Source organism: Lutjanus erythropterus, chromosome 7 (assembly GCF_056507025.1).
Source record: "Lutjanus erythropterus isolate fLutEry1 chromosome 7, fLutEry1.hap2, whole genome shotgun sequence".
Taxonomy (NCBI): domain Eukaryota; kingdom Metazoa; phylum Chordata; class Actinopteri; order Lutjaniformes; family Lutjanidae; genus Lutjanus; species Lutjanus erythropterus.
The window spans coordinates 31,472,147-31,496,720 of NC_139323.1; the positions used below are offsets into that span (position 1 = coordinate 31,472,147).

General features: G+C 41.3%; 1 protein-coding gene across 1 annotated transcript in view; it reads left to right on the forward strand.

The window, feature by feature from the left end:
- The window catches only part of ghrhrb (growth hormone releasing hormone receptor b), a 43,548-nt gene that overhangs the window by 16,099 nt on the left and 2,875 nt on the right, over positions 1-24,574 (forward strand). The window contains exons 3-11 of the mRNA XM_084722280.1: positions 9,192-9,299; positions 13,265-13,365; positions 14,374-14,471; positions 16,014-16,146; positions 20,682-20,835; positions 20,966-21,026; positions 22,366-22,435; positions 24,143-24,234; positions 24,344-24,473. Of these exons, the coding sequence (XP_084578406.1) occupies positions 9,192-9,299; positions 13,265-13,365; positions 14,374-14,471; positions 16,014-16,146; positions 20,682-20,835; positions 20,966-21,026; positions 22,366-22,435; positions 24,143-24,234; positions 24,344-24,473 (947 nt within the window). The remainder of the gene's footprint in view (positions 1-9,191; positions 9,300-13,264; positions 13,366-14,373; positions 14,472-16,013; positions 16,147-20,681; positions 20,836-20,965; positions 21,027-22,365; positions 22,436-24,142; positions 24,235-24,343; positions 24,474-24,574) is intronic.

The following is a 24,574-nucleotide window of genomic DNA, read 5'->3' on the forward strand; positions in this document are numbered from 1 at the left end:
AGATTACCTTCCTCTACTTGGCAGAGAAGCCAAAACAATCAAGGGAAATAATCAGGTGAGGAGATGTCTGGATTAAAGGAACTGATCGGTCAGCCTGGCCTGGCCCTGTTTCATCTCTGCAGCACAGGTAGAAGGTGAGCCAACTGAATCATCCATTATCCTCCCTTCAGTGCCTCAGAAGAAAAGGAAAAAAAAAAACAACTCAGCCACTGGAACAGCTCGTCCTTCAGGACGCCCGCACTTCATTTTCCATCTGAGATGCTGTCTGAAAGCATGTCAATGACACCCGAAATATGAATTCTCTTTGTTTTGAAGTGTTTTGAGTTATGCGACAGGGTCATTCCAGGCAGGTAAGCTCGGCTCTCTCCTCGCTCCGTCTCTCCACTCTGAAAGGGTTGATGAAAGCTACACAGTCGGCGAGGCAGTCGTCTGCTCGCTGCCTGTGGGACTGTTGTGCACTACGCAGCTGGTGTCGCTCAGAATTAATTGCATCATTTGTCACCCTTTCCTGTGATCATCCAAAGCAAAGACGTGACAATCAGCATTTGAGGCGGCAGGTATGAGCCCGTACTGAACACCGACTGAAGTAGACTGAAGCACCACTTCACTTCTCCCATCAGCAGTTACAAAACTGGACTGTCAAGAGGAAGAAACTGTTAAAGACTCTGGGTCTCCTTAAAGACAAGCAGTGAGTCTATCAATCCAACTTGTAGATTTTGGTAAAAAAAAAAAAAAAAAGATTCTGCTGGGAGAACTCAGATGTTTCAAATTAACAATGCTGTTATGTTTGACTTTTCAGTTTGATCTGAACCGAAGTCACAGTTATCCTGGACCAAACAACTAAACCTTGGTTTGACCAAAAGAGATGGTTTGGTTCATTTCTACAATATAGAATAAAGTTTTGCTGGAAAAACAATGCAACAAAACCCAACACAAGCTTACCCAAATAACATTTTTGGGACTTTGAAGCTTCATTTAAGATTACCCACTAATGTTCAGAGATTTGACAGTTGGGGGGAGACAACACACACTATCGTACTTGTTATGTATGTCAAGTAAATTGTCAAAACAAAGGACGGACCCAAAAAATGCAGATTGATGCTAAGCAAGACAAGTTCAAAATGATTTGATTACTGAGGAACAGTCTTACATGACTGATACAACACACAGAACTAAAACTGGTGAAATCCAAAGCAAGGTAAAAGTCCAAAATGACAAGGAAACTACAGACAAGGCTCGGAAATTCAACACAAAGGACAACGATGAAACAGGGACAGACAAACACAAGGACTAAATAGACAAGCCACTAATCAGACACAGGTGGAACTAATCCGACAGGTGAATGGCAAACAAAAACGACTAGGACAGAAGGTAAAGTCAAGACACATGAGGGAGGACCAGTACTACAAAATGAAACAGGAAATAACCAACCAAAAAAACCCACAAACCATGACAGCACTTTTCTTAAACTTGCAGTCATTATATAAGGTATAATGTACAGTGAGCAGGTCATTATTGCAAAGTAAACCCCAACACTTGTGATGCAGGACCCTGACACCTCACCTTATTATATGATAACAACATCAATTCGACAGCTGTTGAATTGATTTTAAAGTGATTTTACTGATTTAAATATGATTTTATTTCTCTTCCAAAGTCCATGACTAGACTGGCATCTGTTCTAACGGCCTCTTGTTCATAGAAACGATATGCTATGCAGAAATAATACCTCAGAATGCTGTAGAAAGACAGGATTAAAGCATGTATAAGAATAAATAAAAAGTAAAATGAATAAAATCAATAGAACAATAAAACATCTAAAGAGAAAAAGCAATAAAATATAAAAATCACATAATGGACATGAAACATTATTATAAAAAAAGAGACACAACCTGAAGGGTCAGCCAGAGCAGGCTGCTCACCTGCAGAGACTCAGAGATAAATTGTCCAAGGAAAAAAAAAAAAAGCTGCCACACAAGTTCACTGACTGTTGAAGCCACATTTAATGAGCTGAACGCTCATGAATATTCAGGCATGTTTTACCACAACCATCCTGGGCAGAAGTGTTTGGGTCATGTGGGTCAGATCCTCAGTACGTTGCACTTCTTACTGAAGTGTTGTGGGCAGAACAGAGAGAGCGGGATCAGGTAGGTGAAGGAAGTGCATATTAAAACATGCACACATCACTTTCGTTGGATATAAACAGGTCTAAGTTTTGACTTGTCCTATCACAAGCGGCACAGGTGTAGCTACCAGCATTCATTATGGCTCTGTTCTATTTAGCAGCATGCTTTGGCCCTGCAGTAGAACACCTGAATGGAACAAAGCCATTATTAATGTCGTTGCTTCCACCTGAGTTTGGCAGTCAACAGGGCCATCGTGAAACAGGCTGAGTTCTGATGGTTTTAAAGAATTTACTCAACTTATAAAAGAGCTTTGACTCCTGAAATGGTAGCTTCTATTGAACCATTCTTGAATCTACCTTGGACATTTTTTTAAGGTGGTATGTGATCTAACTGATATCCGTTGGCTCTGATGTGACTTTCAGGCAGCCCTGATGGATGTTGAAGCCAAGATATCACCCACTCAGTAGGGTGCGTCATGCCCTCACCATCCTAGGGATAAAAAAATTTGACTCGAAACACACTAGGGCTGCACAATTAATTGGAATTTTATTGAAATTGCAATATGGCTTTCTGCAATGTTTAAATTGAAGGAGATGCAATATTTGTTAAAGCCAAAATGTATGTTTAAAAACACTTAAATTAATGAATGTCGTGAGGCAGAGGTGTCCTGTCCAACACATCAGACTCTATAGACTTTAGCAGACATCTTCATTTGATACAGATTCAGAAAAAAATCTGTTTTTGGCCATAAGGATGCATTTAGAAAAAAAATATATATTACAATGTCATCACGAGTCCTTTTTACAGCCAAGCTCATTTTGCCTCACAAAAAGACAAAGTTGCTAGTTTTAACATAAGGTCAAACAAGAACATGATTCACCTGCAAATCCATTCAGACTAATTAATCCCGGTTCATCAAGAGAGGAAGAACCAATCAGATGTGACTAAATGAGGGACGAACAGATGGAGGAGGATGGATGAAAAGAGGAGGCGACCCGTGATATGGCTCATGAAGGTGTGATTGGGAAATTATAAGGCTGGCAATCTTACAAAAGACAAGAGGTGGAGGCTACTAATGGAACGATATAGAAGTGACAGATGTTAGTTTGGTCATATCTGCAACACATCCACATACCTCAACAACAGAATAAGTCTTTTGCCAATGACTCCCGTCAGCTGGAGAGTTGAGTGACAGGTGTACCGGACCTTCATCGTCACTTGGTGAACGTTGTGATGTCACAGTTTGATTAGGTTTAACACAAGGTCATGATTTGAGTTAAAATAAGTAAGTTAGTTACAGAGGTTAAAAAGTCCATTGTGTAAGATCTACAGAACAGCAATCATCAGAGAAGCTGGTTCTTTCTTTTATGAACCTCTCCTCTCTCTCTTCTTTCCCCCCTTCCCTCTCACAAAGTAACTTTCTCCTCGGGTAAGCAGTCAACACAGACGGGGAGACTGTCTTAAAGCAAACAAGTCAAGTGAGATTGGCTCATCCGTGGGTTGCTGATGCAGACAGTGTGAGAAGCGAGAGTGAAGACAAATCCACTTTTTAATCCTAAACAAAACTCTGAGTCCGAATTGGAGCCAAACCCAGTGTGACTACAGTGTTTCTTCATCCAGAAGCCCCAGCTGCCCTCGGCTGTCTTCTCCAAAGCTCCCCGGCTCTCATCTGATATCTGCTGGGTGTGTGCCTCAGCTCCACCTGGTCCTCTCCAAACAACACACACAAAAAAAAGATACAACAAAAGATTGATGCAAATTTTTTGCGCAACTTAAATATATTAAACTTACGTGATTATGCAATTGATGCGACTATTGCGTGCTTGTGTTGCTCTGCTCAGTTTCTAATCTCCCTGCACAAAAACCTTTATTTGTTTTCTATGTAAACACACCACTATATATATACAGAGGGTGCTGGTCCTTTGCCATGGATGCCGCCATGTTGCTTCACCTTGTATCCACTGTAACCCAGAACAGACAAGCCAAACCCTGATTTTAGATAAGGCCTTGGCAACCTGCAAGCTTACTGTTTGATGCCACTAAATCCGACACAATGGTCCTTTAAGTTACATGCATAAGTTAAACTAAATTATGTGCGTGACTCACGTATGTTGTTAAAATAAGCCAACTTTGACTTTTGGTCTCACACAGGACATGAACAGCAGTCTCCTGGATGAAAATGTGTGTGTTTGACCCACCGTTCACCCTGACTCTGTTGCTCTTTATACTGCATCACCTGACTTTAGGGCTGCCACTGACAAAATATTTTTGTAGCTGAATAGTCGTCACACATCTATGATATAGATATTTTTGTTGCACCAATCAAACTGGCCTCTATCAGTGTCAGACACTGTATCCCAGTCTAACAGGAATGCTAACTGAGCTAACTATCGCATTAGCAGCAGAGTAACGTTGACTACATGGTTACAAGAGAAAAGGTCAGTGTTGCAAAAATCCCTCAGGCCTAACAGCAAGGTGCAGCTCCTGAATGCAGCCTAACTAACAAAGTAACATAAATACTGGTCACACAGAGCTGCTTGCAAAGACAAAGCAAAGATTTCTATGGTTGCTTTTCTGGTGACAATGGGCTGTATGTTTTGCTGTAGTGACTGAAGAAGGACAGAATACAAAGCTAAAACAGGTGAAAACACTCTCTTACTTCAACTGTGTGCCATTTTCTCTTTCTCGATTTATCCACACCTGTCCACTGAATGCAGAGAGGGCAGATGTGTCGTCCACTTTGGGTTAATGACCTTCACACCTCCAGTCCAACAGGAAGCACCATCAGAGCAGAAACATGGGAAGTCAGTGACAGAGAGGAAATGAGGAAGTGGTGCAGGAGTGAACAGTTAACAAGTCATGTCCATTTTCAAAGGATACTTGTAATTAGCGTCACAATGAGCAACAGCGAGCCTCATGAATTTGTGTGTGAGCATATGTGTGTGTGTGTGTGTGTGTGTGCATTTCCACATGGCTCCACTGTTGGCATTTCCACGGATCATTAAACAGTCTTCGTCTCATTGCAGTCACTTGCAGTTGCCATTTTCATAACTAATTACTCGAAGTAAATATCAGAGGTGAAAAGTAACTAAATGTATTTTATTGCAGGTGTGACTGGCCTAATAACCCATCCATCCACCCTACCTCCTCCATACATACACATCCTCCTCCTTTATCTCACCTGACATTTTTTTTTAAACTTTTTTTTAACATTTTGGAATATCACCTGCACTGAAACTTGGACTTTGACTTTGGCTTTTGTCCTGTTACATCTTTTACATAATTTCCGTCTAGTCATGCTTCACATGCCAGAGGAAAATATCATAGTTTTTATTCCGTGCTGTCTCTCCACTGCAAACCAGTTGGAGACAATTTGTGCAACTATATGGACTTTGTCTTAAGCTGTTTCGCTCTATTGGATTAAGATTTAACATTCAGTTTTGCTTGGATGATGAGTGTGTGGTAGTGGGAGATGCACAGTTTGGATTTGCACAGCAGGAGGGAGATTAGATGAGAGATCCAGGGAGTAGAGCTTTATACTTAATCTAAACAAGACATTAAACAGACTGTATCTGTAATCTGTCATTTCAACTACAAAAGCACCTGAAGTTCTGGTCAAGCTCTCTGTCTGTTTGAATATCTCCCCCTCTCCCCTCACTTCTTCCTCCTTTCCTCTCTCTTTGTGTCTACTTCTGCTGCTCCCTTATCACACAACATTGTTTATTAAAGGGCAGATATTGTGGCACACGTCCCAGAGGAGCCTTTTCTCCTGCAATGCTTGTAACAATATTACAGCAGCAGCAACATACATGACAAACAGAAGACAAATGCTTTATTGAACCATGAAAACGCTAGAAAGTTAAGTGTTAGGAGCTGCAGCCGGAGGAGGAATACAACGGTGAGATATGGCCTTACAGGTGTGGAGGAATTATGTTCAGGATGACTTTTGATGAATCTAATTCTCATGTCTGCCGCTCAGAAATGACAAATCTTGCCTTGTAACTTGTTCCTGATGTTGATGACATAAATATCAGAGGGTAAATGCTTGTATAACTGTGCTGCAACGACACAAACTCTGAGGACACTCAAGTTTTACTTGGCTCACCTTCATCAGAAAGAAAATCCAGTGAGTCACACGTGATGGCAGCGGTCCTGCATTAAACAGAGTGATGTGTGTCTCTTTTTAACGCTGTCTACCTGACACAGCCGTAAGATTTAAATAGTCTTTCATGCAGTTCTAACAAGGCTACATGTGGTGTTATGTGTTTATTAAAAATGTAGAGCCACCCCAAGTTGATTTGGGACCTCAACTAGATTTGCAATCCTGTTTCCTTGAAATTAAAGGACATTTTTCAACCAGCTTAGACCAGTATGAAGTGTTTCCTTGGTGCATCATCAGCTAACAAACACAAACTCTTACAACTGCCATGTCCTGTGAGACAAAATGTCCATGGAGTCTGGTGGCTGTAAGCTAACAGTTTATGTGGTCTTTTGTTTTGGTAACTAAAATGTTGTGTTGCTGTTGCCTGCATCTATGGTGATCCTTACGTACTCAGCTTCCATGTTGGACTCCTGAGGCAGCTGTCAATCAAACATGAGCTGACACGACCACACACTCTTGTCTTTGTGGATGCTTAATGAGAAACTAAACTTTGATATCATATCTGCATTTTTAATATTTCAAGCCAAGTTTTTGATTGGGTAACTTACCTATAAAAATACGCAACGTAACGAAAATGAAAAATTTAGTCTACAGTTCTATTTATTTGGCACGTGTATGTGTGAATGCTGAATTCTGCCAACATGGTGTGGCCGCAGCATTACACTGCAGCAGAATAACACTGTAAAAGCATAAATTATGACACAAAGTCAACAGAGGAACCCAGAGAGAGTTCATTTTTTCACTTCATTTGCGGGGATGTGTTGTTTGCTTTGTTGCCATGTGCCTTCGTAGGCTACTTCTGTTATCATGTGTGAAGGTGTGTGCGTGGATGAGATGTCCACACGTGTGTGTGAGCATTATGTACTGTTGAAGAACGTTACCACACAGACCACTGATCCTAACTGATAACTGAGACCCTGGAGAGCAGATCTATTGAAAGCATAACAAACACAAGGCTTTGTGCTCGGGATTCTTACTGTTAAGACGACAAAAACATCCAACCATTAATACCTGATGAGAAGTACCGGTCCATTCATGCATTGTAGCATCCTGTCAGGGTGTCACCAGCTATGCTTTAATTAGCACCTAGCGAAGGACCTTTCTTTGACACCAGAGATCCTTTAACACTGTGATTCAAAGAAAAGCACAGTGTCCTTTCATGCTGTATACACACAGAGCGGCTATTCATTACCTGGAGAGCAATTAGGCCATTTACAAAACGGCCTAATAATGTGCCATTTTCAATCGATGCAGCAGATGAAAATGTCATCAGCATCATCGGTGTTCGTGTACAACCAATAATGAAGATGTGAGGCAAAAATGTTCTAAAAAGGAGAGTTCAAAGTCACATTTATCCAGTGAGATGTTTGCCTCATCACAGCTTTGGCAGGAGAACCTTCAGCAGCAGCCAAAAGCTGTGTTTTATTATGAATGAGTGTCTCCACGCGCTGCCGTTTTAATTGACACAGGGTCGAGCAGCTTTGATGTACGAGGCCTTGTGGTGGCAGAGAGACGCAAGCTCCTCATTACCGCTCTCCCTACCCCCTCTACACGCCCCCCTCGTTTGGAGCGACGGAGGCTGCAGGGAGAGCTTGTCAGCCATGTGAGGGGAGCAGCAGCAGAGACGAAGTGTGGGCATGAGAGGAGGGCTTAGGACGTCACCAAATCAAACACCCCTTCGCTCTCCCAGACTGGGGGAAACCCCCCGAAAAATTACACCAGACGACTGAGCTTCTATACGGACGAAACGATTCTTTCAGAATTTGTGAATTAGAAGTTAACATTAACAAGTTCTGCAGCATTCAGGGGTGTTCGAGGTCAACCAAGACACTCAATGACAGAATATTAAGTATGCTGCATGAAAAGAGGAAAAGAAAGGTCAACCTCTCTGTCAGGATTAGATCAGAAGCAAGAAAATATTCTGCAGAAATCTCCTTATAATAAAATCCCTTTTCATTGTTTAATTGTTATTTTCTTAAAAGAGAAATTTGCAATATATTAATGTAATGAATCATAAAATGACCACAATAGGTAAACAGAGATCAAGGAAAGATGTTCAACAATGCTCCAGAGACAGTTTCCCCTTTGAAATTTACATTCTGGGCTGGAATAGCTGTTTTAATTTACCCATTTCATGTTAATTAGAGTTCACATTAATGCCAAATGTTCACTGAATGAACGTGTCTGCTTGTGAGTCATAAGAAATAAATTATAAACTATAAAAGGAGTAGTTTTTTATAACAGTTACATTCAGCAAAATGTTATTGAAGTTCGGCAGTGTGTGTTTTCAGAGCAGTGGGCTTTTGTTTTCAGGATAACAGGCTTAACTTTACATTGACATTTGACAGGTGTAAACACCCGATCAACGTACTGTTCAGGGACTCATTGTCAGTTGTTATTGTCAGTTCATGATGTTGCACACATCTTGCACTCCTGCAGTGCTTCTGCAGCCTGCCCGAGCTTCCCCGAGACTGACCTTGCTTCATAGATCATATGTTAAATAGGATCTGAACCTGTTTTATACTGTATAGTATGTATGGCTCCAACTCTCCAACTATTTGGAACACTGTACTCATTTTTGCACATGCAATCGCTACAAGAAGGATATTTGCTGCAGATTCAGCACAAAATATCACAGTTATCTGACCGGATAAAAGAATTAGATTACCTCCTTCTTCTCAAAATACAGATGGTGAATCAGAGTGTGATGATCGCTTCATAATTTTGGTGACAGTGTTATAGGCTCATATGTTCTGCAGAGACAAAAATGCGTCCAACCCTGTACTCAGGCTGTCTACCTGCGCCGTGAGCTCATCAGTCAAATTCATAACTAACAGGTGAGGTGATAAATGTGTCTCAGGTTGTCCGATAACTGTGTGATGAGTGTCGCCTTCTTCTCTCAGGTTGTCCGACAGCGTGGGATGAGATTCGCTGCTGGAATCGTGCTGAGGTGGGACAGGTGGTCAGCGTCTCCTGTGCGAATGTCTCCCAGCTGTTTCCTAATGCCCAAGGTAATTCACTGCAACTCACCTCTGACAAACTGCTGAGAGTCTTCAGTCCTCATAATACACCTTTTGTTTTTGAAAGATTGGTTGGTGTTATGCCTGGTTTCTACTTTTGAGGAATTCAAACAGTGAAATATTTTTTTGTCCACATCTGCAAAAAAAGCCCTGTTTGAGGCAGTGTAGAGACATGATTAATAATCCTGCCAACAGTCGTACTGTTCCTCTTTTTATCCTCCTGCTTGTTCTGTGCTGTGGTTCCTCCACTGATGTTGATTCTTTGTCTTAAGGCATGTTGACTTTTGCTTGCAGAACGGGCGTTTGTGAACAGAAGAGTGTTATTTCTCAGTTGATTTTTCAGAAGCCAAAAAAAAACCAGGAGGATTTGACTTTTGCAGCTTGATGAACTTGTGCTCGGTTCATCCATCTTTCAGTTTACGGCTCGGCACAGTGAGCAGCTTATATTTAGATATCTCTTAAGACCAGTGTTATGCTTTCTCTTAGTGGTTTATAGAGACTGGACATTTTCTAAGCGGATCAAGTGGACTTTGAACTGGGCTGCAGAGATCGATGCTATCCTGACTGTTTAGATAACCCCCCTTGTCTCATCCAGCTGGCTGCCCTTAAGGAAACCAAAATACACTTAAAGTCTCTCATGTATCAACAACTGGCTGACAGACAGATACAAATGCAACTGAGATGCTTGAAAAATGTGTTTCCAGACATTTGAGCGATGAATGATGACAGAAACTTCTGCATGTTCTCACAAACAGAGCAAGTGGAAACGTAGAGGAGCGAAGGAAGAGGCAGTAAAACTTTATTCATCTAATCAAACATAAATTATAAATAGTCTGATCACCTGTAGAACAAAAGATGTCATTTTTTTATTTCAAATCTTCACATTACTAGAATTTTTCTAATATAAATAAATAACTAAATAACTTAAAAATTGTCACATAAACCCCCATTTAGTGTGCTAACATGGTGACATGCTAAATTAAATGGATAGTTTGACCAAAATCTTTGCAACACTGTTTTCCTGTGAAACTGAAGCAGTGTTTTGTGAACTACAAAACTAAACCCGACCTTCAATCAGCATGAGGGTGAGAAGATATTATACATGCTAAATACCAGCATGTTACAGGCTCATATTAGCATTTAGCTCAAAACTGCAGTGCTTTACAGCCCCGCAGAGCCGCTTCCATGGCTGTAGACTTGGAGTGTTCGCACAGAAAACCAAACAAGTTTTTGCCTTATAGTCCTCATTTAAATACAAAAAAAATTCCAACACTGCCTCTGAACATAATCGAGTGATTATGTTACCACAGTGTAATTAGGAAAACATTTTAGTGCAATGCTTATCTAATTTCTAGGAGACATGGTTGATTATTTAAGCTAGCATCAGTCAGGCGTGCTTACCCTTTCTGTAAAACAGCCAGATGAAGTCCCCGTGTTTGACCACTGTGTATGAAGTCCAAACTCCTCCAGTCTTCCAGTATGTCAGTCAGTGTTGCAGAATAATTTTGCACAGAAGAGTCAGCCGCAGCAGAGAGCATGTACAGTATGTGGGATGCTGAGTGCAAAAATGATCAACTTGACTGAGCATAAAAGACAAAAAGCAGAGAAAAAGGAAAAGAAAACACAGCAGCTCCTCACTGAACGTTAAGCTCATAGTTTGTGTCGAGGGATCGGGAGGCGGAGGTCACTGACAGTGACCTCATAACTTAGTGTTAGTCGGTTCCTGGACCCCACTGGATTTCCTCCTCCACAGACACCCGCTGAAGTCAAGTGCTGTAGCTGTGCGGATAGATCCAGCTCATCGAACGGGAGGCTGCATGCAGAGAAAATAATGAATTGGAAAATCAAAGAGTTCACTGTAAGAGCCACGAGCATGAGGAAGGAATTGGCGCTGCTTGTTAAGCATGGCGGTGCGAGCACTAGCGCCCTCCCCGGAGCCTCGGCCTTCAACCTCCATTCACATCCAACCAGTCACCCACCGACGCTGCAGGCCTGCAGGCTCTACATGCCATGTTACACCGAGGCTAATGCAGCTCGATATCGGTAAAACCACCCACGACTCAAACCCCCACACTCTCCTCGGCTGTGCTGAAGAGCCGGACAGGCATATTCACACCACGAAATCTCCTATTTCACTGCAAACTTTTCATCCTCCCTCTTATAAACATGGAGTCACACAGAAAACCTGTTGACCTTGTGTGCGTCATGACCACTGTCGATCTTGAAGAGTGAGATCCGTCATTCTAACCTTAGGACATGGTGGGAGAACACGGCTGCGGATTTGCCTCATTTATATTCATCATTTACCACCTTCACCAGACTGTCAGTGCTACTTTTCAAGAAACTGAATGTTAAAGTCAAGAATGTGAAATATACATATATACAAATACTAATTCCAAAAAAGTTGGGACATTGTGTAAAACAGTGATCGGCAAAAATCTTTTTGACCTATATTCAAATGAATACAGAACAAAGACTGTAATTAATCTTCAAACCGAATAACTTTATTGATTTTTGTAAACATACACTCATTCTGAATTTGATGCCTGCAACACACTCCAAAAAAGTTGGGACAGGAGCATGTTTCACTGTGATACATCACCTTTTCACTTCATTAAGCCAACCGTCACAAATCTTGGGGTTAAAGTGGATGCTGATCTCAAGCTTGACTGTCAGATCAGTTCGGTAGTTAAATCGAGCTTCTTCTAGTTGAGGCAGCTGGCCAAAATTAAACCTGTTCTTTCAAGGCAGCACTTTGAAACAGTAATCCATGCCTTTGTGACCACTAGGCTGGATTACTGTAATGCACTTTATGTGGGGGTTAGTGGGTCCTGCTGCACGTCTTTTAACTGGCACACGTAAACACGAGCACATTTCCCTCATTTTAGCCTCACTTCACTGGTTGCCCATACATTTTAGGATTAGTTTTAAAATTCTTTTATTTACTTTTAAATCCCTCAGTGGTCTCGTCCCGCCCTACCTGTACGAGCTGCTGCAGCCTTATACACCCCTCCCCTTTCTCAGGTCAGATCAACTGCTCCTAAGTGTACCAAAACTTTGGAACGATCTACCTCTCCACATCAGACAGGCCTCCTCTCTGTCTGTTTTTAAATCCCATCTTAAAACCCATCTTTTCTCCTTGGCTTTTAATATATATTAAAGTTAATCAGTTTGAACTATATGTACTTCTATATTCAATTGAATACAAGTTGAAAAGTATTTGCAAATCATCACGTTCTGTTTTTATTTATGATTTATGCAACTAAGTTTTCACGTGGAGCTGTATGTGGGCAACTGGACTTGTTTGAGGACTTGTTAGAGCCACATGATGGCCGGGGGGATCAACAACTCTCGATGACTCTTGGTGTGTTCATGAGCCCACGTGAGGTAAAACGAACTCCCCACTAGTCAGAACTCAAGAAGCCTCTCAGCTGAGTAAAACGTCTTTGGGAACTTCAAGCACGTCCAGTCGCCTACGCACAGCTCACAAGGAATACCTGGACCTGGATGATTAAGAAGCGTCACAGACAGCTCTCAACATGTCGCCTCTGTCTGGTGAATGGCAGAACTGTAGTGATAGTATATTCTTCTTGTTGTGCAGTGTTCATGTGTGTGTAAGTGTTGATGAAGTGGCTTCATAGGAGGTGTTTCTCCAGCCACTCATGTCATTATCAGGCAGATGGAGTTTGTGGTGCAGCCCATTGAATCCTAATAAAGAGCAGTGATGTTGAGTCACATTTGAGAACGCTTGAGCTCATGTCTATACATGTGTTTACGTCTGTAGAGAGCGCGGAGGTGGTGCGGAGTCAAGAGAGTGTTTTCATTCTTATTATTCATCAGGGTGCCTGTAAAACTAATAGGCCTCATCAAGACAGCTGCATATTCAAGCTGTAGCCTGATGAATCAACAAATGGTAACAAATTGAACACTAATCAGCCGGTTTATATGTTTTTCAGGTTTCATCTACAGGAACTGCACTGAGGACGGATGGTCCGAGCCCTACCCCTCCTACGAGGAGGCCTGCGAGTTCACAGATTATGAAGAAATAGTTCCAGAGGTAAATGTATCAGACCATTGTTTCTCTGTAGTTTGGTGGGAATTATTCTAACACACTACACCATCTGTGAGTCCGTTCACTGTAATTATTCCGCTCTCTTCTTTCCTTTTAATTTGGATTGTCTGTCATTGTAACTGTGACTCTCAGGAAGTTGTCATTGTGTAAATATGTTGAAGATACCAAAGTATAGTGGTGGATATTTGAGGACTCATCAGACCAAACTGGTTGCTCTGCTGTAGACCAGTGTCATTAACATTTTTCCATATGATCTCCTCTATTCTCACTATTAGCCATGCAACTACAAGCCCTAATGTTCAGGAATACAGAGTCACCCTGGGTCTGGTTGGATCCGCAGCTGCCAGTACCCATCAACTTGTCATAGTGAACTGATTTTATCTCATAGAAAAAGCAAAGAGCACTCACTCTGGGACCAGAATGTCCCTTAGGGTACGCTGCACAAAAAAAGACTCCTTGACTTGGAGAATCTCAGTCGACTGAGAGGTCCCTGATATCTGTGACTATCAGGAGGCAGCCCGATTTCCTGAACAGCGAGCAGCTCTCTATAAAATATTGACTGTGCTCTTTAAGTAGCAAAGGAGGAAGTCGTGTGATGTTGCACAAGGTTGAGATGGATGATATGAGAGCCTGTTCATGCAAGAGAGAAGCTTTGAACATAATTGAACAAGTTCAGATCACTTGTCAAACTGCAAAGTGCAAGTGAAGAATGAGGCATTACGCTGTCAACGCACACAGCAGCTGCACGGATTAAAATTAAATTTAAAGGTTGAATCCACTTGTTCACAAGTAGGAGTTTCCAGGCACATCATCATCTGAACACTCAGTGAACGGTCCAGCACATGACCTGTCAGGCTCTCTGCAGAAGAACTTGATGATAACGATGTAGTCAGCCTTCTTTATTTAAGCATCCGTTTAACTGCAAAAATCCAGTCAAATCAAGTCAGTCACTCTAATTTCTTTTATTCTGTTGTGTCTTTCTTTGCATTTCAGACAACATACTTCTCCAACTTTAAGCAGGTGTACACCGCTGGCTACGCTACCTCCCTCATCTCTCTCATATCGGCTATTTTTGTCTTCACTGTGTTCAGGTAACAATGTTTCTGAGATTTTCCTTCTTTTTCTTTCTGTTACATTCAAGTGTCAGTGTAAAAAAAAAGTTGTAACATGGAAAATTTTGATTTTCTTTTTTCCCTTTTCTTTTATTGTAATTATGTGTTTATTATTGTAACCATGACAACAAAGGTCCCCTATCCTTAACAAAGTACTTATTTTAACCATATGGTGTCACATAACAAGGCAGATTTATTTATTTGGTGGTGTTTTTTTGTAGCCAGCTGTGTTTCCATCAATATATTTTTATGCACATTTTGAAGTATCACATCAGCAAATTAGAAAATGAAAATTGTTAAATTCAAAAATAGACAAACAAAAGGGTTTAATGCTCCCTTGAGGTGGTTTTTGGCTTTTTCAAAATGCACTTAATGGGAGATGGAAAAACTTTTTCCTAATAAGTTCTGAAGAAGTGAACATTTAATTCACATGACTGATCAGCTGTGTCCACTCCGACAGTCTCCTCATGGCTCTCACAACTCTGTAATATATCCATGATGGCTCCACACAGATCTGATGGAACCTTCCTCATATTAATACATGAAACAAATACAGAATTCATATTTATTTATTCATTACATCCTGTCTTTCTGCATTGTTTTTCACCATTTGAGGTTCAACTGGTGCTCTTTTAATGCCTGCATCCCCAGGTCTGAGCCTAACTCCAGCCACTAATTTTGAAAAATGCTAGATGTGGAGGATGGGGGAGGTCTGGTGCAGAAGACAACCCCTCTAGGGGGCGTGGCTACGATGTTTTCCAGACAGATTGATCAATGCTCAGCTAGTAGTTGGAGCTAGCCAACCATGAGCAGCTCACAGACCACAGAGCAGCGCTGGACACACAAAAAGTTTTTGTGTTTTACCTGCGTTCTGTCTAGCTGAGCTCTCTCAAGGGGCTCAGAAGGGTGGCTCGGGGTTGCCAGATCTGCATTTTCTCCATGGAATTGGGCAATAAGTGAAGTGTTGCTGCAGAGTGAATGTTTTTGTCCACTTGTTGGGTGGACCTATTTTGCACGCAAATTACATTAATAATGTATATAAGTACATATGTTAAAGATGTGGCAACCCTGGGCTTCTCTCTCTGGTGTTTACGTGTTTGCTGCGGGTTGCCAGTTCACCATATTACTGCTGTTGCAGTTTAGAGGAGCTTCTGCTGCTGTCGAAAGTAGCAAAATGTAAAAATATGAAGCATAGTATTCATAGAAAATAGAATAAATTCCTGTGAATGATGAGTCTCGATGAGCACATATTTGAAAATGCTTCTGTTTTCTGATTTACGTGGAGTTCTGTTAAAATTTGTGATGCATTTATAATTGTTTTGGAGGGCACAAGGTTCTGCCAACTGGGACGTCAGGTCAGAAAACAAATGTGTTGTTAGAGGGCATGGACAAATAATGTATTCTGTCGATTAATTTGGAGGACTTGTTGTCCTTGGCCCTTTAAGTGTACTCACTGTTTCAGGGTGAGATACCTCCTTTTAAGAAATGAATCCCTCAGGAAAGCTTTTCTCGTCTCTCCAGAAAGTTTCACTGCACCAGGAACTACATCCACATCAACCTGTTCTTCTCCTTCATCCTGAGAGCGAGCGCCGTCTTCATTAAAGATGGTGTTCTTTTTTCTGATGAAAACCTGGACCACTGCTTCATGTCTACCGTGAGTATGAAACCCTACAGATCCATTAGCTGCCTTAATGTGTCTATATTTATTCTTTACTGAAGTAAAACCAGCAGGAGTACTTCCAATGGAAACATACCGTACTAATAGTCTGGTCTTTTATTAAAAAAAATCCATCTTTGAAACAGAGATACCAGACAATCGGAGATCTGCAGACTGTTTGGGAATTTCTAAATGCTTGACTGTTGAAGAGTGAAGGTGCTAAGAAACCTTACATCCCCTACATTATTTTAAGAACATGCCCTACAGGAAACAGTGGTACCCCTAAAAACATAGTAGTTCGCCTCATGTCATGCATCACACAGGATGTTGTTTGCCTGATACATGCTTTCACTGACTCACTTTCTGGATAAACAAGCAAAACTGTAACTGAAAAAGATCTATATTAATCTAATCTTCACCTTAACCCAGGATTAAACCTTTAGGAGGCCTGATCATAAATTTATGAAGATACACTTAGATTTTGGCAAATTGTACTGCTGCCGGCTGTGCTGTGTACTATATTTCGGCACTCAGACCAGCTATTCTCGAGTCCACAGATCACAGGCTGAGATGGTCACAGAGCTTGTTGAAGCACGCACTGCTATATCCTGCAAAACCACATTTTCTCAGTGAAATACCAAGTTTTTAGGAAGTCCTGCTCTCCTCTCTTTCTTCTCAGTAGTAAGCACACCATGTCACCACCCCAATAAGAAGATGCTTCAAGAGACTGACTTATTTGTGTATAGGAAACCTACTGTAAGAAGCTTTTTGTGGCTCCAGAGGCAGTTGCACAAACTCACTTGAGTCAGAGAAGCTAAAGAACATCGTGTCAGTGTCACTTTTTGCCTCACCTAAGCAAGCAAAGGACATACAAAGGTATGAAGAGTGAGAAAGTCTGTGTAGAGAGAAGGACGGGGGATGCTTTGCTTCCAATTTTTCCCGGAGGTCATTTGTGGTACTGTAGTGAAACATTCCCCTTCAGCCCAAAAAGCATTTTGCCTATAAGCCGCCATTATAAAAGAGACGTCTGTAAAACTGTACTGTACAGGTTTTATGTTATGCTATGCTACAACTTTCACACAGGCAAATAGTCCTAAAAACAGTAAAAAGTAGTTATTTTAACACAAACTGTCAAAACTGAACCAAGAACACTCAAGAAAAAAACAAAAGCAACATTTTTCATGAGTTGAAGTAAAAGATCTCAGATTTCTTCTGTGTCCACAAAAGGTTTATTTCTCAAGTTTTGTTCGCAATTTTGTTCAAATCTGTGTTAATGAGCACTTCTCCTTTGCAAGGATGATCCATCCACCTGACAGGTGTGGCATATAGAGATGCTGATTAAACAGCATGATGATTGCACAGGTGTGCTTTGGACTTGTCACAATAAAATGACACTCTAAAATGTGCAGTTTTATCTTGAAAAAAAAAAAACGTATTAGGCACTGAAATCTGGTTATATTGCACATAGCTCTGCAGATGCCAAATTTTTCCCAGTCATGATGCACCAGGGAACAAACGGGGACTGAAGCACACTGATTAATTCGCTGCCTTTAATTGTGCAAACAGACAAACGTTTCAAACGTTTCATCAGACTTCATCAGAGGACTCTGGCTGTGAATTAATCAGTGTGCTCCAGTCCCCGTTTGTTCACTGGAAGTCTGATGTCCTCAAGGTGAGAGGCACCTGATTCAGCTGGAAGATGTGCAGAGAACCCTGTTTCTCACAGCCCGCTCAAGCTTATATTCTTACCCTAATCTTAACCAATCACTCCTCATGCCTAAACCTAACCAACCCAACCCGAGATCAAACGTCTCATTTTAGAGTGGCCTTTTATTGTGATCAGTCCAAGCCACGCTGTGTCATAATCATGTTGTTTAATCTGCATCTCTGTATGCCGCACCTGTCAGCTGGATGGATTCTCTTGGCAAAGGAGAAGTGTGAACAAGGAGAACAAATTTGTGAATTTGAGAGAAATAAACCTTGCTGACTGTAGTTTTGTCACCTAAACGTAACCAAACTGTGATCGTCCCCTGAAATGTTTCTCAGTTAGCTTTATTTTGAAAGTCTAACCAGACCTTTAGTCTTATCTAGACCTTTTCCAGCAACATAGAACTGGACCTGCACCTATTTTGGAACTGATTGGAGCATTTCCTCCAAAGGTAAATTGGTACAGAAAAGTTGGTTCCCAGCAGGAACCAAAACATAGTAGGTTTTTGTTGCGAGTCAAAGTGCAGCGCCCTCTGTTGATGGCATTCTTTATTACAGTGGTTCCACTAAAACCTGGCTTGTTCACTAGACGGCACCGGGGTGGATCATGAACAAAACCAGTTCAAGAACCAGAGCTATTTTGATGAGAGTGGTTTTAGTTTCTAGATGAAACCATTCTTGCTAGAACCCTCCTGGTTTGGGTTCTTGTTGGCACCCTTAGAAGGTGGAGAGGCTCTGGATAGAATCTCCAGAAATAGCTCTGATTGAGGACCCGATATGGTTCTCTTTAGCACCTTTATTTCTAAGAGTGTAGGCGAACAATGTTCAGTGAGGGTCCTTATTTAATTTCCACTTGTCACTGTCATTACCTTGAAGCTTAGAAACAGATAATAAATGACTTCTGTCAAGTTAATACAGCCAGTTGTTTCATTTGGGCGGAGGATAACCTGCATTTTGTTTTCTGGACACAAACTCAGAGGAACTTATTATCGTAGAGAGCCTGAAAGAGAGAGGCTGAAATGCTGCGAGTGACTGAGCGGAGCCTCTGAGAGCATTAATGACGAGAGTTTCTCTTCCTGTTTTTCTGCTGATGAGGCTGCCCGGAGTGAAGGTAAGTGTCCCTCTTGTGTGGCTACGAGGCTACGGGGGACCAACATCGGCACATCAACCGTGACTCATTTTGGGTGAAAAGGGCCACGACAGAGCGAAGATGATGATGAGAGAAGGCTCTTGTGCCCTGTTTTTTCTGACAAAAAAACAGGGATTTGAGCAGGAACTGTGAGAGGAGAAAGGATGAGTTATGATAACTGGATGTGGGGGTGGTGCTGGAAAAAGGTTTTAAGAATGAAAGTCAGTGTGAAAGTGCAGGAGTGATCAAATTACTAGTTAATCTAGTTATTTGGTGAAGAAAATGTCATACTGAAAAACGGTTATGAGCAACAATAATATTGGTATTGTTCAAAAATCTACTTGTTTTGTTTAGTATCAATAATATTTGAGCATTTTTACAAATTATTTTGGGTGGATTTTGAACAAGTTTTGGGCTTGAAAACACCAAACAGATCTGGCAACACTGCAAGTGGACGATCTTTATCCTTATTGGTGAGCCCTGCACTCCTGGCAAGACAGCAAAGAAGCTCACCCATGAAAGTCAGAGTAATATGGCATTAACAGGATTTAGATAATGAATTTTAAATGGTAGGAAAAAGGCAATCGCTACTTAGTGGCTGGTTACTTCCCAACTGGTCTCAGTCTCTTTCTGGTATCAACCACACACACTTAATTAGACTGTAAATTATAACACACAGTCACAGCTGCAGTTCCTGTCTGAACAAGAAGGGTTTTTCAACCTTGAATATAAAATGTGACAAACTGACCCACAGATGTCCTCAAAGCTTTTTCTCTTGTAAAAAAAATGAGACTGTAATTCAATTCAGTGTTATTAGCATAGTGTTGATTAATTAGCAAGTTACAGTTGATAAAAAGTGGTCGCTGCCATGAGCTGTCGACAAAAAACAGTATTGTTTTATCAAAGAGCCACTGCCTCAAAGATGACTCTAAATTTCAAGAGGTTATTCTGCTTCCATTATTGTAAACAGGCAACACTGGACTTTGTTTGATGTCTCCAGTACATGAAGTCTTGCACACCATACAGATTGTGAAGGATTTAAAGGGATAGTTCACCCAAAAATGAAAATCCAGTCATTGTGTACTCACCCTCATGCCAGTAGAAGGTCAAGTTTAGTTTTTTAGTCCATGAAACACTGCTGCAGTTTCACAGGAAAATGGAGAATCTCCCAAACAGAATGAAAAAATAAAATGCCTCCAATGCTCATCTGGTGTAATCCAAGTGTTCTTGTTCATGCCCAGGTGACTAAAAAAAATGTTATTTACACCATGTTTTTAGCCTGAATCTTCACTGTAGATCCTTAGCTTTGAGCCACATTCACGTGCACACGCACTAACAAAATAAACCTAACTTTGAATCAGCATAAGGGTGAGTAGATAATGACTGAATATTCATTTTTGGGTGAGCTATCTCTTTAAACTGTACACGTACCACTCTGGAAAAGACTTGACAGGCAAAGCAGCCATAAGTAAAAGGAAGGCAGGGCTTAATCTTAACTTAAGTAATTATAACCCACACCCACAGCTACAATAGTGTCTGACCATGCAGAAAATTTCCGCCTCTATATGACCTGTAATAAGCTTTTCCTCTCAAACGTAAATTGATTAGTCAGGCCATCACCATTACGACCACTCCAGATAAATGACATCCACAGACTAATCTGGTGCTTGTTGCTCTTGTCGTTTCTGTCCCGCAGGCATCCTGTAAATCCGCCGTGGCCTTCTTCCAGTTCAGTATCCTGGCCAACTACTTCTGGCTGCTGGTGGAGGGCATGTACCTGCAGACGCTGCTCGCTCTCACCTTCGTCTTCCAGAAGAAGTACTTCTGGTGGTACATACTCATCGGCTGGGGTGAGTGATCCTTCGCTTTCACCCGTGTCTCTGTTTACCTTCATTTTATTTCATTTCTCTGTCTGTCTCTTGTTAGAGCTCTGCTTTGACTCGTTCCTAATGATCAGGTCACTCTGTCTGTGCCTCCCAGGTCTGCCAACAACAATCATAACGGCGTGGATCCTCACTCGCAACTTCTACGATAACAAGGGGTGAGCTGCTGCAGTGGAATATCAGAGTAATGTCAGATAACAGTGAGGAAACTTTGAAATCCTTGCCAGCTGCGAAGAAGCTCAGACAGGCTGCAGGAGCACAAGACACACACCACATAGTAAACTGACAATAACATGCAAAGACGAGTCCTCCACTGGAAGTTGATTAGCTGTTTATAACTCTGTCAATGTACAGTCAAGCCTGTTAGTCTGAAAACTAAAGCCCACTCCTCTGATTAATGATTTCTTTGGACTCAAAAACTGACACTTACTCATTGGGTGAACATTCAGCATTGATTTGAACTTGAATTAACATGAAAAGGGCAAACAAGAACACAAGGAAGGACACTGCAGCTGTAGCGGTGTTTTCAGAAAAGCCAGTATTTCATCTTAGTGTTTCCTTCCTTTCCCAGAATCAACCATCACAGTATCTAATATGTGTTATAACATATTGAACATATGTTTAAAATATGTTTTTCTGTTTTGTTGTCAGTTTTCTATGTATGCTTCTTGACTTGCAGTACTTGCTTTAATCTTTCTTTATACTTGAAATGACTGTTTATTGTTATGCACCACCAAGGCAACGTCTTCCTTTTTTTTGTGTACGTGGCAATAAATCTGATTCTGATGATGCCTTCATGGGGGCATCAGAAACACCACTGGAGAGGATATTTACTAAATATTACATAAATTAAGTGTGTGTGGTCACACAGAGGGTTTATGCGACTGACATTCACAGCGTGCTTCAAAACCAGTGTTAATTGGGATTCTTCCAGCTGTTACCCCCAGGTTTCAGTCTTTGTGCTAAGCAAAGCTAAACAGCTGCTTCCTGTAGCCTAAAATTTGGGACAGAGATTATTGCTGTGAAGTAAATTACCTTCCACTGAGTCGCATTTATCACACAAAGGAGAGACCTCCTGCCTATTAAAAGTGAATTTTCAGCTAACAAAAAATAAAATACTGATTCATATTATAGTTCTTAAGAATTGATTTTTAATTTTAAATTTCATTAGAAACATCTGGGGGGCCAAAGTGAACCTTATGGTGGGCTAACTTTGGCTCACGGGCCCAAGTTTGGGCAGTCCTGAATCACAGCGATGGCGTAATGAGTGGATGATTGTAAACTGTTTGACGCAGAATGCTCTGAAGGGATCAAAGATGAGTAAGAGTTAATCTTGGATTTAAATTTAGACCGTCCCAGGAGGACAGATTTGCTTCTGCAATTTCTATCGCAGCGTTTTGTCTGTGAGCAGTCGTGTGTTTCGTGATGATGAGATGTCCAATATTGTTCTTCTGTGACTGGTTTGTTTATCTCATTACTGTCTGCCATGTGTCTCAGGTGCTGGGATGACACAGATGTGGCCTTCATCTGGTGGATCATAAAAGCTCCAATAACTGCATCACTACTGGTGAGTACGGAGCAGTTATAGAGGGGCTATTGACGAATAATAAAAGTCCTCAATCTTGGGTCAGGCTCGCGTTTCGGCTCCGCATCAGCTACTGTAGACACTTACCTGCTGTTCACATTAGATGTGACAAAAATAAGTCAAGGAAACTGATTCATTTCCTTCGTGGAAGCGAGGAAACCTAGACAGATGGTTGACAAGCTTGTTATCTTTGGCAGCTAACGCCAACAGCCAATCAGTGCACTTCCTTGTTTCCCTGCTGGTGTGTTTTTGTTTTGTTTGTTTGAGTGAGAGGTAGAGGCAAGTGTTCTGCTTCCATATAGCTTTATTTTTTTTTCATGTAGGCATATCTTATTTTTATTTAATCTCCCCCCCCAATTTGGAATGACCAAGTGTCTTGAAGCAACAACTTCTTAGTTTTAAGTGGATTTTTGGATTCAACAAAGTCAGTTTTACCTCTTGAGTTTGGTTGATTTGGACAGAGTGATATTTGGCTTATATAATGGTGGTTTTCTGTCAGAAGAGGCTGTCTAAATACAGTGTACACTTTAACTGATATTGATTTTTTAAGTGTGATGCACAGCAGTGCATTGCTTGTAGCTTATCTGCTGGTTCTATGCTTCTCCAAATTGGGGGCGTGTCGACTGGCATCTACACTGACTGTGGATAAGCACCTCATACAACCACACTTTAAAAAAAACTCACTATTCCTTCAAGGTGTTGAGTGAAACATAAGGTATCTAATTGTTTTAGAGTGAGAAGCTTTCTGCTTCCATAAAACTGATAATACAACAGTTAGCTAGCAGAGGTGTTTATCTCACTGACTGAGACCGATTCGATATGTATCTTGATATCTTTTCAACAATACGATATATCTAAGAAATTATTAAATAGCCAACAATTTGGGTCAATACAGTTCAGCTCTGTCACAATATGATATGATGCGATACAGTATGAGACAATGCAATGTGTGAATCTACATTTTGATTCAATTTATGCTATATTTGTAGGGTACTATTAGTTGCAGGAGGAAATCCTGATAGTTTTACTAAATTCAGTAGCAGTAGAAGCAGAGAGATGGTGTTAACATCTTATTATGTGTCTCGTGTAAATGAGATACTGTAGCCTAAATGAGAACCTGTGAACAAACTTTAAAACTGTTTAAAATATTAGTATTTTTGCAGTAAGATGATCTGCTGCTCTGTTTCATATGAAGAGTGCTGTGGTTTTGATCAGTGTGGAGGAACAGTGATGCTCTGTGTTACCTGCTCTCACAGTGACATGACGTCTCTGTGCATCAGACTCGTGGCTCTGTTCTCTGCTGTCCGACGCGTTTTGCATAAATGATTTGCAGCAGCGTTTCTCATCTTTCTCATAAAACTCAAACCTGTGCGTCATGAAAGTTCGGTGGTGCAACCTGGTAAATGAAGGAGAGGGGGGGGGGCCTCTTTTGTGTGAGCGTGGCAGCAGACGTCCAGTGAGAGCGGTGCAGGCAGAGGCAGGAGGAGAGAGAAAACGGAGGAAAGTTACAGCAGCAGTTCCTTGATGCCAAAAATGAAACATATGTGTGTCCTAATGCATTTGTACGTTACACATTAAAGTTAGATTTATCGGACGCATGAGTGAATCGTTGCACCGTGAATCGTGACGTTGTACCACAAACTCTGTGTTCGCATTTTTCTTCATAGCTCCTCATTTATTTTCATTTAGGTGAACTTCATCATCTTCATCAACGTGATCCGCATTCTGGTCCAGAAGCTGAGATCTCCTGGTGTCGGTGGCAACGACACCAGTCACTTCAAGTGAGAAGAGAATAAATATCCCTTAACGTAATGACACGCACAAATATAAATGACTTGAAGACAGATGCTGCATGTGGTCTTCACTGGTGTGTCTTCGCTGTGTGTGCAGGAGGCTGGCCAAATCCACTCTGCTTCTCATCCCTCTGTTCGGGATGCACTACATGGTGTTCGCCTTCCTGCCAGAAAACACCGGAGCAGAGGCCCGAATCTTCATCGAGCTCGGCCTGGGATCCTTTCAGGTAAAACGTGCAACACAGACACAAACTAAAGCAAGGAGATAAAGGGATTTTTTTTTCTGGTTTCTTGAGATAACAAAATAATTAACTCATGACCATTCTCA